This window comes from Ipomoea triloba, chromosome 6 (assembly GCF_003576645.1).
Source record: "Ipomoea triloba cultivar NCNSP0323 chromosome 6, ASM357664v1".
Taxonomy (NCBI): Eukaryota; Viridiplantae; Streptophyta; class Magnoliopsida; order Solanales; family Convolvulaceae; genus Ipomoea; species Ipomoea triloba.
In genome coordinates, this window is record NC_044921.1 from 24,475,941 (window position 1) to 24,491,737 (window position 15,797).

The 15,797-nt window shown below is 37.1% G+C and overlaps 3 protein-coding genes across 3 annotated transcripts; 1 reads left to right on the forward strand and 2 right to left on the reverse strand.

Annotated features, from left to right (window-relative positions):
• The first annotated feature begins 1,768 nt into the window (after positions 1-1,768).
• Positions 1,769-3,646, forward strand: LOC116021604 (cyclin-D5-1-like). Its single transcript, XM_031262042.1, has 5 exons — positions 1,769-2,127; positions 2,228-2,314; positions 2,392-2,686; positions 2,987-3,120; positions 3,235-3,646. Exons 1-5 carry the CDS (start codon positions 1,873-1,875, stop codon positions 3,361-3,363), a joined length of 900 nt encoding a protein of 299 aa, XP_031117902.1. The 5' UTR covers positions 1,769-1,872; the 3' UTR covers positions 3,364-3,646.
• A 626-nt stretch (positions 3,647-4,272) lies between these two features.
• Positions 4,273-9,660, reverse strand: LOC116022181 (calcium-transporting ATPase 1). The gene is made up of 7 exons (XM_031262779.1): positions 9,192-9,660; positions 8,825-8,879; positions 6,797-8,733; positions 6,333-6,491; positions 5,491-5,662; positions 5,097-5,395; positions 4,273-4,990 (listed from the first exon to the last, which is right to left on the reverse strand). Exons 1-7 carry the CDS (start codon positions 9,366-9,368, stop codon positions 4,742-4,744), a joined length of 3,048 nt encoding a protein of 1,015 aa, XP_031118639.1. The 5' UTR covers positions 9,369-9,660; the 3' UTR covers positions 4,273-4,741.
• Positions 9,661-12,736: 3,076 nt separating this feature from the next.
• Positions 12,737-15,630, reverse strand: LOC116021616 (U-box domain-containing protein 4-like). The gene is made up of 2 exons (XM_031262068.1): positions 13,674-15,630; positions 12,737-13,014 (listed from the first exon to the last, which is right to left on the reverse strand). Exons 1-2 carry the CDS (start codon positions 14,652-14,654, stop codon positions 12,934-12,936), a joined length of 1,062 nt encoding a protein of 353 aa, XP_031117928.1. The 5' UTR covers positions 14,655-15,630; the 3' UTR covers positions 12,737-12,933.
• Positions 15,631-15,797: the final 167 nt, after the last annotated feature.

A 15,797-nucleotide genomic window follows, 5' to 3' on the forward strand; every position in this document is an offset into this window, starting at 1 on the left:
CTTCCTCCCTCTAATCGAGAAAAAATGTCACTTACAAATGAAATAATATAGAATTTGTTATATTATGGTTATAATAATAAAGTAAAAAAGATTCTTCCTCCTAAGTTAGAATGCTATTAATACACTTATAGCTCACTTTTGCTAGTTGGACTATCTCTGGTTATTAATTTGTCCATTATTAAGGTGCACACTCCTCCCTCTTTTGTCATGATTATTATAATCATCAACGAGGCATCCTCAAACCTTCACTCTCAGTCAAAAGGGTCAAATCTTCAAGATATAATTTAACATTATTGTTTTTGTTGCTTTTGTTGTAGGCATAACCTTTGCACTGAAACACAGGCAATAACGAATAATTGCAGACTTTTGGGTTAACTAACAATAGTGCATGTTTTTTTAATACAAAAAGGGGCTTTCTTATTACCAAAGTATATGTACATTTTCATGTACCAATTTATTCCCTTTTGTAGTAAAGTTTACGTCCGTGAAGCCCACTCACTACACAAACTACACATATTACACTACAAGCAAATTTATTAAATTGTATACTTTGATTTACTTAGAAATTCCGCAACCGCTATTTGAAAGTACACTTTGGGTGAAATTTATCTTGTGTCCTAGGACTCCGAGCCGACACAAGAATAAAAAAGGTAAATTATACTAAGGGTGTGTTTGGTTGACATATTTAGCTATCAGAAATTAGTATCAAAGTCATTGTTATGTTTGATTGACAGGTTTTTAAAACCCTATTAATTGTAAAACACATTCCCTAATAAGATAAGGGTTTCATTTCCCTTCCTCATCTTCTCCCCCAACTATTAATAATCATTCTCATTCCACCCTACTACCAAACATGCAAAATACTTTCACCAAAATCCATTACCATTACCAAGTATTTGATACTCATTCCAATTCCGATTCCATGTATGAACCAAACACACCCTAAGTTGGTTATAGTTGACCCCAACTCAAATCAAAAAGATTAATAGACAACTCAATGGGATTATTAAATTATATACTATAGTTATATATGTGGTCTATATTGATTGACGATAGTATTAAAAAAATTGAGCTTTTATAACAAATGACCCGTCCTTACATAAAGTAAGATATGAATATGCTAGTGTCTTCCTAAAATGTTGAACCCCCAACTCCAGGGACTCTCGATCAGACCCGACAGGGCATATGAAAGGATGTAAATCATGGTAGTAATTCTTTATTGATTCCCTGCTTTGGCAGCTTAGTTAGTCCTAGGGACACCTCTCAAAGAAAGGAGGGTCATTGTGCGCAGCAAATGTTTAATCTCTGTGTTGTTAGAGAACAGACTATTAATACAATTATAACGTCTAATGATACATAATTGTCACATAATATATCATGTTAAAGAGGTATGATCCGAACTTCCTCACATGTGACAAGAATATTAGTCCGATCACAAACTTACCATTTTCCCACAAAAATTTCATAAAAAAAGTAGCTTTCAATTAAGAAAACAAGTACGGAGTGGTACCCAGCGGAGAATCCGCAGAACACCCTACTACACTGCTGCCACCATTTCAGTCAGTCAAACCCCAACCCATGCTTTTAGTTTTACTCATTCCACTACTACACTTCCGCCACCACCACCGCCACCACGCCGCCGCCGCCATTTCCTCCCACATCTCTACTTTCACGCCACATTTTCTGTTTTCTTAATTATCCCAACATTTTCTTCATTTATATACCCTCCCAGCAATTAAATTCCAAGAAAGATTGGCTTCACCAGAATTCTACTCCCACCCCATCTCTTCATCTCCCCCATACATATCATATACACTTTTTTTTTTTTTTTTTACATTAATGTGAAAAAAAAAAGATTATTACATTCTTGAGATGGAAAATCCTACCTTTACTGCGTCCAGTCTGCTTTGTACAGAGAGTGAATCCAGCTTGAATGATGAACTTGAGGAAGGAGATGACTGCACATTGATCACAGCAGAGGATGAAGATGATGATGGGTATATACAAATATTGCTTGATAGAGAAATCGCCATGAATGGTGGGCTCCAAAAATTTGATCTTTCACAGGTTATCAATGAGAATTGGGCTCAAAAGGCTCGATCGGATGCAATAGATTACATTCTTGAAGTGAGTTTCTATCCTTCCCATTTTGTTCTCTTTTATTTTTTGTTACTCTGATAGAAAATGGTGATTCTTTTATTTCTTTATCTATTTGTTGTTTTTGCAGACTGGAGGGTTGTTTGGATTCAGAATGCAAACATCCTTCCTTTCAATCAGTTATCTTGACAGATTTCTTTCAAGAAAATCCATAGATGTGAGCCCATTTGATTCTTTGTGGATGTTTATTATGGTTCTTGATTAATTTAGTAATTGTGTGTTTTTTTTACATAGGGAGAGAAGTATTGGGCAATAAAGCTATTGGCAATTGCATGCCTTTCCTTGGCTGCAAAAATGGAAGAATTCAGAGTTCCAGCACTGTCACAGTACCCCATGGAAGACTTCACTTTTAAGAGCAGTTTGATCCAAAGAATGGAGCTTTTGGTGCTGAATACATTGGATTGGAAACTGGGATTAATCACTCCTCTTGCTTTCACCCATTATTTTTTATCAAAGTTTAGCACTGTCTCAGAAAGAAAGAGTGCTGCAGTATCAAGAACTATGGAGATCATCTTGAGTGTGATTAGAGGTAATTTGATATGTTCTAATCCCAATCTGTCATCAAATCAATAATGCCTTTCACAGGGGCAACCCCAGCCAAGAACTCCCTTGGCTTTCTTGGTTTGAGCTGGTCAGCTCAAGGTAACATAGGCTGGTTTATCTCTTTGTGGTCTTTCACAAGGCGGGATTTACCTAGTGCACGCCATCTGGTAATGGCGGGATTTCCCTTGTCACCTAAATAATGCCCTTTACATGTGGGGTCCATGCATTGAGTATAGATTGTCATTGAATGAAATGCTTTTACTGCCCTTTTTTGTTGTGTCTGCAGATGCAAATTTAATGAGTCATAGGCCATCTGTAGTGGCTGCAGCAGCAACATTACTGGCATTGGATGGGGGACTAATCAAAGAGAGTATGGAGCTTAAGATTAATGCCTTACCTTCAGGTGGATGTCTTAAGCTTGTGAGTCAAATCTTATTAATTTCTTCACTCTTTTTAAGCAATATTTTGCTTTAATCTCCAAAAATTATCACTTATTTACAATGTTTCATCATTCTTCTTTCAATTCTGGTGCAGGATGATGTATTATCCTGCTATAATCAAATGAGGGAAGTGGAAAAAAATGAGTTTCCAAAGCCCTGTACAGTTGCTTCCAGTCTTGGATCCAAGAGGAAGAGGACTGATGATGATGTTCTTGGATTGTGACCAAATCTCCCCAACACCAACATGAAAAGCACATTCACAGTCCAGTGTTAATAAAAGAAAAAGTGTCTAAAGATATGGCTTCAAAGCTGACTAGTCATTCTTCATTTAGGTTAATCTTTGAATTGGTTGGTTGCTTTTGTTCTTTTTAGTAAATTTGTTTGGGACTTTTTGGTTTGGTGTTTATATGTAATCTCTTGCAGCCCTAACTTTTAAAGGGTGTGCTTGGGGATGGTTTGCTGCAAGTATGGTTTGGTTTAGTTTTGATCTTTTATCTGTTATAAAAGGGGTGTCAATTGAATTGAACAATGTTTCTTGAAATAAACCTTTTTTAGGGTTTGTTGTTGGGATCAATCAAACATTCTTTTTTCTTTTTTTAAATTGTTGAATCATGAATGTGAGTTTGATTTGATTGGATTGGATTTGTTTGAATGTTTGGGACAATGTGTTTGGGTGTGGGGCATTTGTTTGACATCTCTTGTCCTGGTAAAGCTGTTGCCTTGTGTTGAAAGGTCATGGAAAATTAACCAAGACAGTTCAGGGGGAAAGGATGGGAATTGCCATTTTCTATGATGATTGTTGATGGAACAATTCTATGTGTACTATGATTCTCTCTCCACCCCTACCCCAAATGTTTTGGTTTCTGTGATTTGAAAATTATAAGATTATAAGTTTGACTCCTAACAAAAATCACTTATTGAACTTGTTAGTTTAAGCGATCAATTAAGGATAGTTTATTTTGTTGTGATCCTTTATTAATTAAGGATACAAGAGAATTTACCTAGTACATATTCTCAGATAGTAATTGTAAAAACTCAAAAACAGATAGTAATTGCAAAAACTCAAGAACGAATATGATGATTTGTTGGTTTAAGTGTGTACCCGACCTACTATGGCACTTGTAGAGGTTAGTTATGCAAAAATTTGAATCGTGTTTTATATATTATATGCTCAACACTAGAAGATAATGTGGCATGGTAGGACTAAAGCATGATAAAAGAATTATATGGTATACAAAGGACAAACAAAATGACTAATTAAGAGTTTTGCAGAGAATCAGATCATGATTTCTGCAGAATTTTGCCCATCACAAAATTCAATGACAAGAATGCTGCAAAACAATCTTAATACCTTGAATTTCAAGGTATTCAACAATGAATTCTCACTGTTCTGATAGCTTCAAAATCCCGATTCCATGTTCTTTAGGATTAACTGCCAGAAACAGACCACCTTTTCCAGCAACTGTATCAGGGGATGTTCAACCTTAATACTATCTTACAGCCTCGGGCCACGTGCAACTAGTTCCACCAAAACCTGAACTTGACATATCAAAGGTCTTTTTCATGGTTCTATTTCAAGCCATTATATCTTCACCAGGAATTCAGAGTGATCCTACGGGGATCATCTTAATTGCAGCAGCAACAGGCATGCTTAGGAATCCAATGGCAACACTCGCAAACCATTGTTGCTTGGTAAGAGGAATGGTGTTTGCAAAAGTGCCCAGGAATTCAACGATGATGATTTGGAAGAGGACCGTGCAGCTAATAACGCCAACAAATACATAATTGTTTAGTATGCCATGAAACACGTTGATCTTCTCCATATCCCTCGAGCTGATCTCATTGAAAACCTGCAAGAGACAAGAATGGTGCATATTGTCATAGAATTCTATGATAATCGATGATTTGCAAGCCACTTAGAAGTTAGACCATTGAGTGATAAAACTTTATAACTACCTGGCAGAAGACGAATACATTGAAAATGAGCGTGTTGAGAACCAAATCAGAATCGGGGCCATCAAGATGAAAGGCTGCTTTTCCCGAACTTTGAAGATACCATATGATAACGAACTGATATAATGATTGTCCGAAAATATTCCTCCACATTGCATTGGTGATGAAGTTCCCTTTTCTTCCAACAGGTGGGCACTTCATCAAGTCATCAGTAGGAGGTTCAGTAGCCAGAGCAAGTGCACCAAGTGTATCCATGATCATGTTGACCCATAGAAGCTGAACAGCAGTGAGGGGAGCAACACCTGAAAATGCACGCAAATTCAACAGAAACAATATCAGCAACAATATACTAAACAAATAATTAACCTGAATTTCTTTTTAAATCAATTTATTCTACCCGTCAAACAGGCTGAAGAAAAGTTGACAATTAGGGCAACCACATTAACTGTCAGCTGAAACTGGACAAATTTTTGGATATTCACATATACAGAGCGTCCCCACTTGGCCACAGTAACAATTGTTGAGAAGTTATCATCTAGAATTATGACATCAGCACTCTCTTTAGCCACCTGAAAATAAGTGGTTAGTAAATATTCATAACAAACAAATGTAACATTAAGAATTTTCCAAATATACGTAGAATCATTTGACTGTCTTACAGTCTACAGATTATGCTAGTGTGAGAGAGGTAAAGTAGTAAACCATCAAGAATTTAAGTGATGGCTTGAAGGGCGAAATACAATATACAAGGCTTAAGTAGATATGGACATGTATGAATCACCAGACAAAAACTTCAAGCCTGAATAATACCAAGAAATGTAATGCTGTTGTTAAAACATTACCTGTATAGCTTCAGAAGTTTCTAAGAAAAAGTAACCAAAGGGATACTAGACCGTCTAATTTGTAAGGATTGCTGTGATGGAATGGACATTAAATCTAATACTTCATAGCCATAAAGAGCTAAAAATAAGTGAACTTCAAGAATCACAGTGCATAAAAAGAAATAAAAAAAATAAAAGGAAGAGAGAGAGAGAGAAGGATGTTGAGTTTTGGAAAATATCTTTACCATTTTAGTCCTGTTTTCCCTAAATACCTTGAATTTATTATTAAATTCGACTTTGCAAATTGATACTCCGTACTTGGCATAACTAGCCAGATAATAGAAAATGTTGAATTTCAAAACCCAACTTTATCTTTATTTTATGAGATGTTCATACTACAGCAGAATTTAAATGTCACCTCAGTTCCTGCAATGCCCATAGCGAGTCCAATATCTGCTTCATGGAGTGCAGGAGCGTCATTTGTACCATCTCCAGTCACTGCAACCACATCTTGAAATGTAGTACGCAAATGTTTTGCTAGTGTGTGCTTATCCATTGGTGAAGAACGAGCCATGACCTGCAGAAGCAGATCTATTAGGTTTCACAGAGCAAAATTATTTCTCCTTATACAGCTGCGGGAAAAAATCTCCGAGTGATCCATCAAAATAAAATACAAGAACAGAAGAATATCAATGATGCAAAAGGTCAACATTAGATGAATATTGATTTGGGATGGAGGATAGGAAACACAGAAGAAAATTACAAAAATAAACAGATTTATACATGACTACCACTCATGTGGACCATTTAGAATTGGGAAGTTTCTATATATGTACTAGTAAGAAGCAAAATCAAATCAAAGATAAAAGCTGGTTGAATCACCTGCAGTTTTGGAATAATTTCAGCCAATTCCTCCTCACTCTTTGCTCGGAATTCTGGGCCTTCAATTGCAATTCCATCATCAGTCAAGATGCCACATTCTCTAGCAATCGCTTTGGCAGTGTTTATATTGTCTCCTGTGACCATCCTCACAGTAATCCCAGCCGACCTACAAATTGCAACAGACTCCTTGACACCAGGACGCACAGGATCTTTAATACCTACGATTCCTATACAAGTATATCCCTCAAAGGGAATAGTGTTATCAACAGAGAAGTCACTTCCTACGTCCTTATAAGCAAGGCAAATAGTTCGAAGAGCTTCACATGCAAATTTTTCAATTGAGCATTTCAGATGGTCAACTGATGCTGCATCTAAAGGAATAACCTCACCGTTAGGGCCTAAGGTGCTGTCACATGCTGCCAAAATTATTTCAGATGCACCTTTACAGTGTGCACGCAAGCCTCCATTAGGATGTTTTACAACTACACCCATTCGTTTCTTGATAGAATTAAATGGTTCAACTTTTATGATTTCTGATGCTTGGCGCACTGCCTGGAAATCTCCTCCAAGCAAAAGCCCAAATTCCAATAGAGCAGTTTCGGTGGGTGTTCCCAAGATTTCAATTTTTTCATCTTTACTTTTAACTATTTCACCTCCAGTGTTGTTAAATATGGACTCCAATAGTAAGTTAATTGCAGAATCGGGAACCTCAGAGCCAAATGTGCGAACGTCCACTGAACTATCTTTAATCTTCCCACACATGCAAGCTTTTACAACGGTCATGCGATTAGTAGTTAGTGTCCCTGTCTTGTCACTACATATAGTAGTGGCAGATCCCATTGTCTCACAAGCTGCCAAATGGCGGACAAGTGCTTTATCATTCATCATCTTCTTCATAGCAAATGCAAGACTCAAAGTCACAGCCAAAGGAAGCCCTTCAGGAACAGCCACTACAACAATTGTAACTGCAATAGCAAAATATTCCAGCATTTCCAGAGCATCATCTCCATACCAGCTCCAGTGGGAGCCTTCTCTCAACTTGCGGATATATAAACCTTGCACCAAAACAGCAAATGTAATAACAGCAAAGAAGAGACCAATCTTGCCAATAATAGTTGCAACCCCATTCAGTTTAACCTGCAATGGGGTCTCATCGTCTCCTCCTTCACTAAGAGTAGCCATCAATTTACCCCATTGGGTTCTCATCCCGACAGTAGTAACAAGCATTTTGCAATATCCATCCCTGACTTTGGTTCCAGAAAGGAGAAAAGGATTTTCAGTTGTCACATTAACTGGTTCACTCTCTCCAGTTAAGCTTGATTCATCTATCAACAAGGAAAACCCTGAAACAAAGAGTCCATCAGCTGGGACTTGATCCCCAATGGCAAGATGAACAATATCACCAGGAAGTAAATCATAAATTGAAATTTTTTGCCTCAAGCCATTTCTAGTAACTTGAACTGTGATCTTCTTTTTCTCTTTATCTAAATCCTTAAACTGTAAAGACTGTTTATAATCACTCGTAGCAGTGACAAATACCACAAGCAGGATACTAGCAACAATCCCAAGTCCATCATGAGCACCCTTTGGCCATCCTTCGGTCAATATACCAACAACTAAAGACACAAAAGCACATACAGCAAGTATCATCAGTGTCGTATCTTGAAGGGCTTCCCATACAAATATCCAAAATCCCCTGGCTGGGCTCTCAGTAAACCTATTAATTCCATATATATCTTTTCTTCTGCTAAGAGAATCCTCAGAAGTAGAAATCCCATTTGCAGCTGATGTCGAGAGCTTGTCCGCAAGGCCCTCAACCCCACCATGAACTTTCAGCTTCTTCAAATTATGACCCTCAACAATAGAACCCAACTCATCACCACATATCTGAAAGCCGGCAGCCTTGACGTCCTCAGGGACAGAGTAACTTGCTGCACCTGGAAGTAGTTTGTTGAATATTAACCTAATGTCCTAATGAAACTACAGTACTAATTCTACTGAAAACTTCAGTTCCAAAATGAAGCATACCTTGAATAAAGCTAAGTGCAGCTTGGGAAACCAGAACAGCAATTCTTAGTTTCTCCTATAATACGAAATACTCAATTAGGTATATGTTTGATAGATTTCATACACAAAACGTCGATCATAACCTAGACATCAACAACATAGGTAACTACGATATCTAATTAATCTACAGACTCTTATGGATCCACTTCATTCCAAACAGATCTTTAACTTCCCATTTTGTAGCAATGAAATTAAAGAACAAACTACGTAATGTACTCCCCTGCATTTATACAAACCAGACAAAACAATAATAACGAGAAGGGAAAAGTCAACAGAAAAGAGATTCTAGTAAGCGCAACGCATTTGACTAGGTGAGAGTGAGTGAAACCTGATTGGAGCGCTGAATAGCGCGAGCTTCGAAGCGCTTGGACAGATTAGCGGTGAATCGAAACCTCCGCTTGCGATTCTTGACGAGCCAGCAGAGCTTCCTCCATCGCTCCAAAGCTTCCTCCGATGAGTTCTTCGCCTTCACCTCCCCGTAATTTTCCTTAATATACTCCTCCATAACAGATCAACTACGCAACACTACTACTACTCCTGCTTCTTCTGCTGAGAATTTAAGAAACCTCAGCTGGAGCTCTGCTCCGCCGCCTGTTATACCTAAACCACTAAAACTGCCTGCTATCTTCCAAAAGCTGTTGACGAATATGGAGATTTACTTTACTTTACTTCAATCTTCGCAGTGAAGTCGAAGATAAAAAGTTTATTCTATTCTATTCTTTTCTTCTTTTTTCTTTTTCTGTTTTTTTTTTTAAATAAATATGTTATGTTCGTCAATCGTGACTGACACTTCCACAAAGTTGATGCTCGTTTCAATCAAATCAGATAATTATAAACAATTACGCCTATAAAAAGGTGTTTTAATTTTTTAAAATGAAAATATGATAATTATAGAACTGTAGTAATTTTCTGCCATTTCTGTATTGTCCAGACACCCTTAAGTTTCGGCGTCATTTGCAGCAATTCCGATCATGTTGGTGCACTGTAAGAGATCAGAGATGGACCATTGAGATTCGAGTATTATTAACAATTTACTAAAAATAAATACTCCGTATATAGTCAATTGGGGAGAAACGGTCTCATGAATTTGATTCAAAAAATAATTAATTCAAATTTTGATTTTACATTTATAAATGTTAGTTAATTTTTTTTTTAATAAAATTAATGCAGTATGAAACTGTTTATAACTACTTTCTCGATCTATTGAAACACCTCTTATATTTTATATGAGAACGTAATTTGGTCCCACTCGACCACAAAATCTTTATTTTTTGTTTTTTTGTTTTTTTTTTTTTGAAAACTTATTTTTTGTTTGTTTGTTTTCCTTAAAACATGGATCCATTTGGAAGGCGTGGAGGGTAGGGTGTAGGATTCCACGCGGGGCACGTGTAGGACAGCTTGGACGGCATCTTGCAGTGGCCCAGTTCCCGTTCACAATAATAACCTTTTTTAACGACAAAATTCTACTTTAATTTGCGTATTCATGGTGGAGTAATGGGGGATTCATTAGTTTTTTCAACAGCTTAGTTGCTATTTGCTAATAACTGTCATTTGGGATGTTTCAACGATTTGTTTGGAGCATCAATTGGGCCGATCACCAAAGTCTTATTTGCATGAAACTATATATGATAATTTGGGCTTCACAAAGTTGGGCCTATTCAATTGTTCGTAGAATTTTTCATCAATTATGGCTAATATAGGGCAAATTATTATGTGAACCCGGATGCACCTTCCAATATTAATTCAGGTCCAAAATATACAAGTTACATGCTGAATATTCACAATTCATTTACCTACTAAATATTCACAATTTGAGTTGTGAGCATTCAGTATGTAAATTGTAACGAGTCCACATTGCAAAGTAAACTCGGGTTTATATTGCTAATATAGTTTAAAATCTTGTAATTGAAAGGCTAAATCAAACTTCATAGGTGATATGAAATGGGAAAACGAAATTTTCAATGAAGTTAAAGTATGATTTTGACTCTTAATTTAAGAATTTTTTATTATTTTAAATTAGCTAATGAAAGTTTCAATGAACCATTTGGATGGCAGTGTACTGGGCTTTTGACTAGAACTGTGGTTGATTGTTGTTGGGCTAACGAGTCTTCAATGGTTTAGGTTAGATGTCTATTTTTGTCGCTACAAGACATCTTATAGTTGTTTTGGGAGCTATTAATATTAATAATATCATAATATGCAAGTGTATATATTTTTGAACAAAAAATGACACAAAACTACGATGTCTAGTGTATGAATATTGAATTTAATGTTTTTGAAATTAATCATATAGAGTAGTTAAAAAATGAAAAGTAAAAATTGTTTGATTTGAATGTTTCTTGAAGTTGAATAATTTGCCATGCCAGCTTTTGCAACTACTATTACTTGGTCTCACAAGAATTTAAGACCTTAGCACAAATTGCAACTCCTCCCATAATTAGTTCGTTAATTGTTAATTATATTAGAAAGGTACTAAAATGATAAAATATATTTTACCAACTAGCCAACTTGTTCTCAACATAAATGACAATATTAGCCCCAATATTGGTGGTCTATCATCTATGGGTGAATTATGATTTTTGTACGTAAAGGTCATAAGTTCGATTAATGTCAATACCCTTTCGGTCAAGCACATCTCGCAAAGTCTTCCTAGTAATATTTATCTTTCTTTGTATATATGGTTTGCGGGCTATTATATAGGAATGCGGTTTATCTAATGCACACTTTGAAGTAGTGACCGCGGGGATTCATTGTTTTCAAACCCAAAAAAAAAAAAAAAGAAGGCAATATGACATCATATGCAAGTGAGTCTAATTTGTTTAGTTTATGCTAGCTAATGTGCCAAATATAGTAATATAGTGTTGATGAAGTCTTGAAAGCCGGCTAGAAGATAGAAGTAAAATTTTCATGCTTTAATCATGCTGTAATCTTGCTGTAATGGTTCATTTCAGAGGCAAGTTGTGTATAGTATATATAAAATATAAATATACAATTTAATTATTAATTTTAGTTGATACAGATTAATATTTTTAAATTTTATATTAGACTCGTACACATACTAAAGATTAAAAGGTGGAATCGCGCTCTTTTTAGAGGTTCATTGGTTTCTTGTGACAAATTTCACATCTGCAAAAAAAGCTACTACATTCTTATTTATATTTAGTGTAGTAGGATTACAAATGGTAATTTTGGAAATTTCTGGGAAGATGAAGGCCAAGTGTTTTTGGATGTGACCCCCTTTATTATTTATTTATATCCTCTTGAATACATTAATTACTATCATTGGGCAATTTAATTACAACTCCTCAATCCTCATTCATAACAGTTAAGCTATCACTTAATAAGACTAATAATAGTAGTCTTCGTAGCACTCAGTAGCCTGGGAGTGGGGACATGAACTGAGGAGAATCCAACCTATCACTAATAACACATGATACATGTGGGGATGGACTATGGAGGGAATAATGAAAGGAAACACAATGATACAACGTGCGGACGTGGCTGCACCATACAAGAGGCTGCTGTCGTTGTGAGTAAATTATGAATCTTGTTCTGTGTACAGTAGATACATATGAATATTATTGATAGAATCTACTCTTTCACTCTTTGTTTTTGGTGGGTCCTTTCTATGCAAGTTATCGGGGGATAAGAAAGGAAACTTCTCCACTAGCCATTTATCAAGTGGGTTATTGATACCTTTGACAAGATAACCCCAGCCCACTGCTTGGTGTAATCGTGAAGGGACAAGGAAAAGGGTACATGAAAATATCATCAATAAAATAATAGCAGTCATAATCAACCAAAGATCGATATGTAAAACATATAATTAAATCCTCAACTTCACACATTTTAAATTTCAAGAAAAACAAAATTAAAAAAAAAAAAAACCCCTTAAAATACATCATATCATTAGAACAATTTACATGTAATTTTTTTTCTCAACTATTTAAACATTAATACGCTACAACTACAAGAGAATTCTATTCTCGTCAAATCATTAATCAAAATCGTCCAAAAAAATAAAATAAAATTGTTCGATTTAATACTTGGTGGAGAGACTGCGGGGTACCTTAAACAGACACATCAGACGCTCTGGGCACAGTAGCACTGGCGGATCTCGGCTGCCGTAGAAGATCGGTCAAAATCTCAGCCTATATACAAATTCAGGCCATCAATAAAAAGAGAATATAATCACACGAGAGTTGTGACGTACTGTCACGTAAAACTTATAATGCCAACTTTGTGCACTATTAATATAACCACGCATTAATGTCATTCGTTAATACCTTTAAATGCTGATGCCACTTCAGCAGCCAACCAATCAACAATCACCTTTTTTGGGTTTGTTCCTTTCCTTTACCTTCCTCTACACTATTTTATTTCGTTCATATATTATATTCTAAGCTTAGATATCTGCTCGTCCTAGCACGTTTTATTGTTTATTGCAGCTACAAATTTGGTAACTTCCTATTTATACATATCTTTATTTTACTATAACAATCAACATCAATATTCTTAAGATTATGTTTTATTTTCAATACAAAAGCATGACTCTTCGACCAAGTGTATGCTATATTAAATTAAAAGATCATACAAAAATGTATTATTCTAATCTAAATATTAAGTATATAATATACAAATAACAAAGGTGTAGAACCAAATTTGATTGACGTCAGTGGCAGTGCACCCTCGTCCTTTAGGAGAAGTCAAAAAATTAGAAAAGAATTTCAACTACATCAAACCAAACATCACGAAAGATCTAAAAAGATTTATTTATTTATTTATTTTTAAAAATAGAAAAGATATTTACCTTTTGTTTGGCGCGGCTTGTACCGGACTGCGACAAAGCCACCAAGGGGGGAATGGCTCCTTCTCGAGCCACCAAGGTACGGTGTGTGACGCTATCCTCACATAGCTGCAACAGTATGGCCACCGCAATCTCCTTCTGCCGTTGCGTTCCGGCCTCCACAATCTCCACCAGCACCGGAATTCCGCCTTCTTCCACCAGAGCCGCCCTCGCCTCCGTCAAGGATGCCAATACGTTAACCACGAACGCGGATTTATCCACCATGTTCGAGCTGAAATCCGCCATTAGTTCCACCAGAGGCTTCATTACTCCGGCCTGGACGGCTCTGACCTTGTTCTCTTTCTCTGAGCACAGCGAGTACAGAGCCGTGCAGGCGTCCTTTTTGCCGCGGAAATTCCCGTTTTCTAGAAGGTCCACTAGGGGCGGAATCGCGCCGGAGCGTCCAATTACGATTTTGTTTCGCTCGATTTGCGATAGGCGGAGCAGAGCGCAAGCGGCGTTCTCTTTAGCCGTAGATGTGCCGACTTTCAGAGCTCTAACGAGAGGCCTGATTGCGCCGGACGCCGTGATGAGCTCCTTGTTCTCGTCGCAGAGCGAGAGGTTGAGAATCGCGGTGACGCCATATTCCTGAAGCTGAGGATCGGTGGAGAAAATCAACGATATGAGCGGCTTGACCGCGCCGGCTCGGGCAATTTTGATTCGATTCTCAGGCTTGTTCTTCGCGAGGAGCCGGATTTCCATTGCGGCTTGCTTCTGTTCATCGATTGATGTCGACTGAAGATCGCACACCAGTTGCTGGATCAATTCGTCGGAGTTATCCGTCGCGCAAGCCACGAGTAGCCGCCGGCTCTGAGAAGAAGCCGTCGGGAACTCTCCAGATCTATCACTGTTGCAATCGCTGAAAGCCGATGAATCATCGTTTATGCTGAGACCGCTGAAGCTCCGTCCCATATAACTGTACCCCGATTGAACTTCCTTCTCCATCGCCGCCAAATTAAAACTCCTAATCGGCTAATCCCACGGTTTCACTTCATCAAAAACCGGCACCGGTCACCGGAATTCAGTGTCGCCCAGATAGTACTAGCTGTAGTAGAGCAGAAATTATGAAATTTCAAAGGTAAAAACGACCTCGTTTCGATGGCTTTACGTTTTGGAACTTCGGTTAAGAGAGAAAAATATAAAATGAAAGAAATGACCGGTTGGGGTTGGAGACAAATGGGCTAATAAGAGCAGGAGAGGAAGGTAAGACACGCGCCCGACAGTAACGAATCCCAGTCGGGACAGCACGTGCGAAGAGTCCCTCAGAACGCGTGCGTCAAAGGTTCGCCATTCGATAGAGCTTTTTCACTTTTACGTTTGGAATAATGATAAAATCGTAACATGCAAGAGAATAGTAGGAATTAGGAAACCATTCTTCGTATCATATTTCATATTATATTTTAGTTTGCAGAATTTAAAATTGAATTGAGATTACGTAATTGAACCGGGCCAAATCAATAATAAAAGGTTTAATTTTACCTTTTAGTTAATTCCACTCAGATAGTTATTGTAGGCTCAAAATGGTGTTGTTTTAGTTTGTCCATCTAAATATTCAGCCCGTGGTGCTTAGGCATTGCTGTTGCAATCAAGCTTGTTTCTATTTCAAGGGATTGAAGGTTGCAATTCATAATAGTCAATTGATTAGATTCAAGTCAAAGACTTTATGGTCTAGTGACACTCGATTTAGGTAGTGCAATTCACACTGACCGCACGAGAAACCCAGTTCGCACTTGATATGTGTGTCTATATATATATATTATAAGTTGATTAGTTATAAACTTGTGGGTCACTGGTCACGTTATGGGTTATCATGGTGAGAATCCATGGTGTTGGAAGCACTCCTCGCACATGCACCAGTTGCTTCAAGGTGCTGTTCTGTGAAAAAAATAATGGTGGTCATTCATGAGCATTGAAGTTGTACCGGCTGCATTGTTTTGCTTTATGGAAGCAGAAGCTTTCATTGTCATCATTGCGAGAATTATAATAAGTTTTAGTTAAAATGTACTACGTAATTAATACTCTTTCTATGAATCTATAAAAATGTATTACATTTTATCTACCTACTACACACTAAGATTAATCTTATTT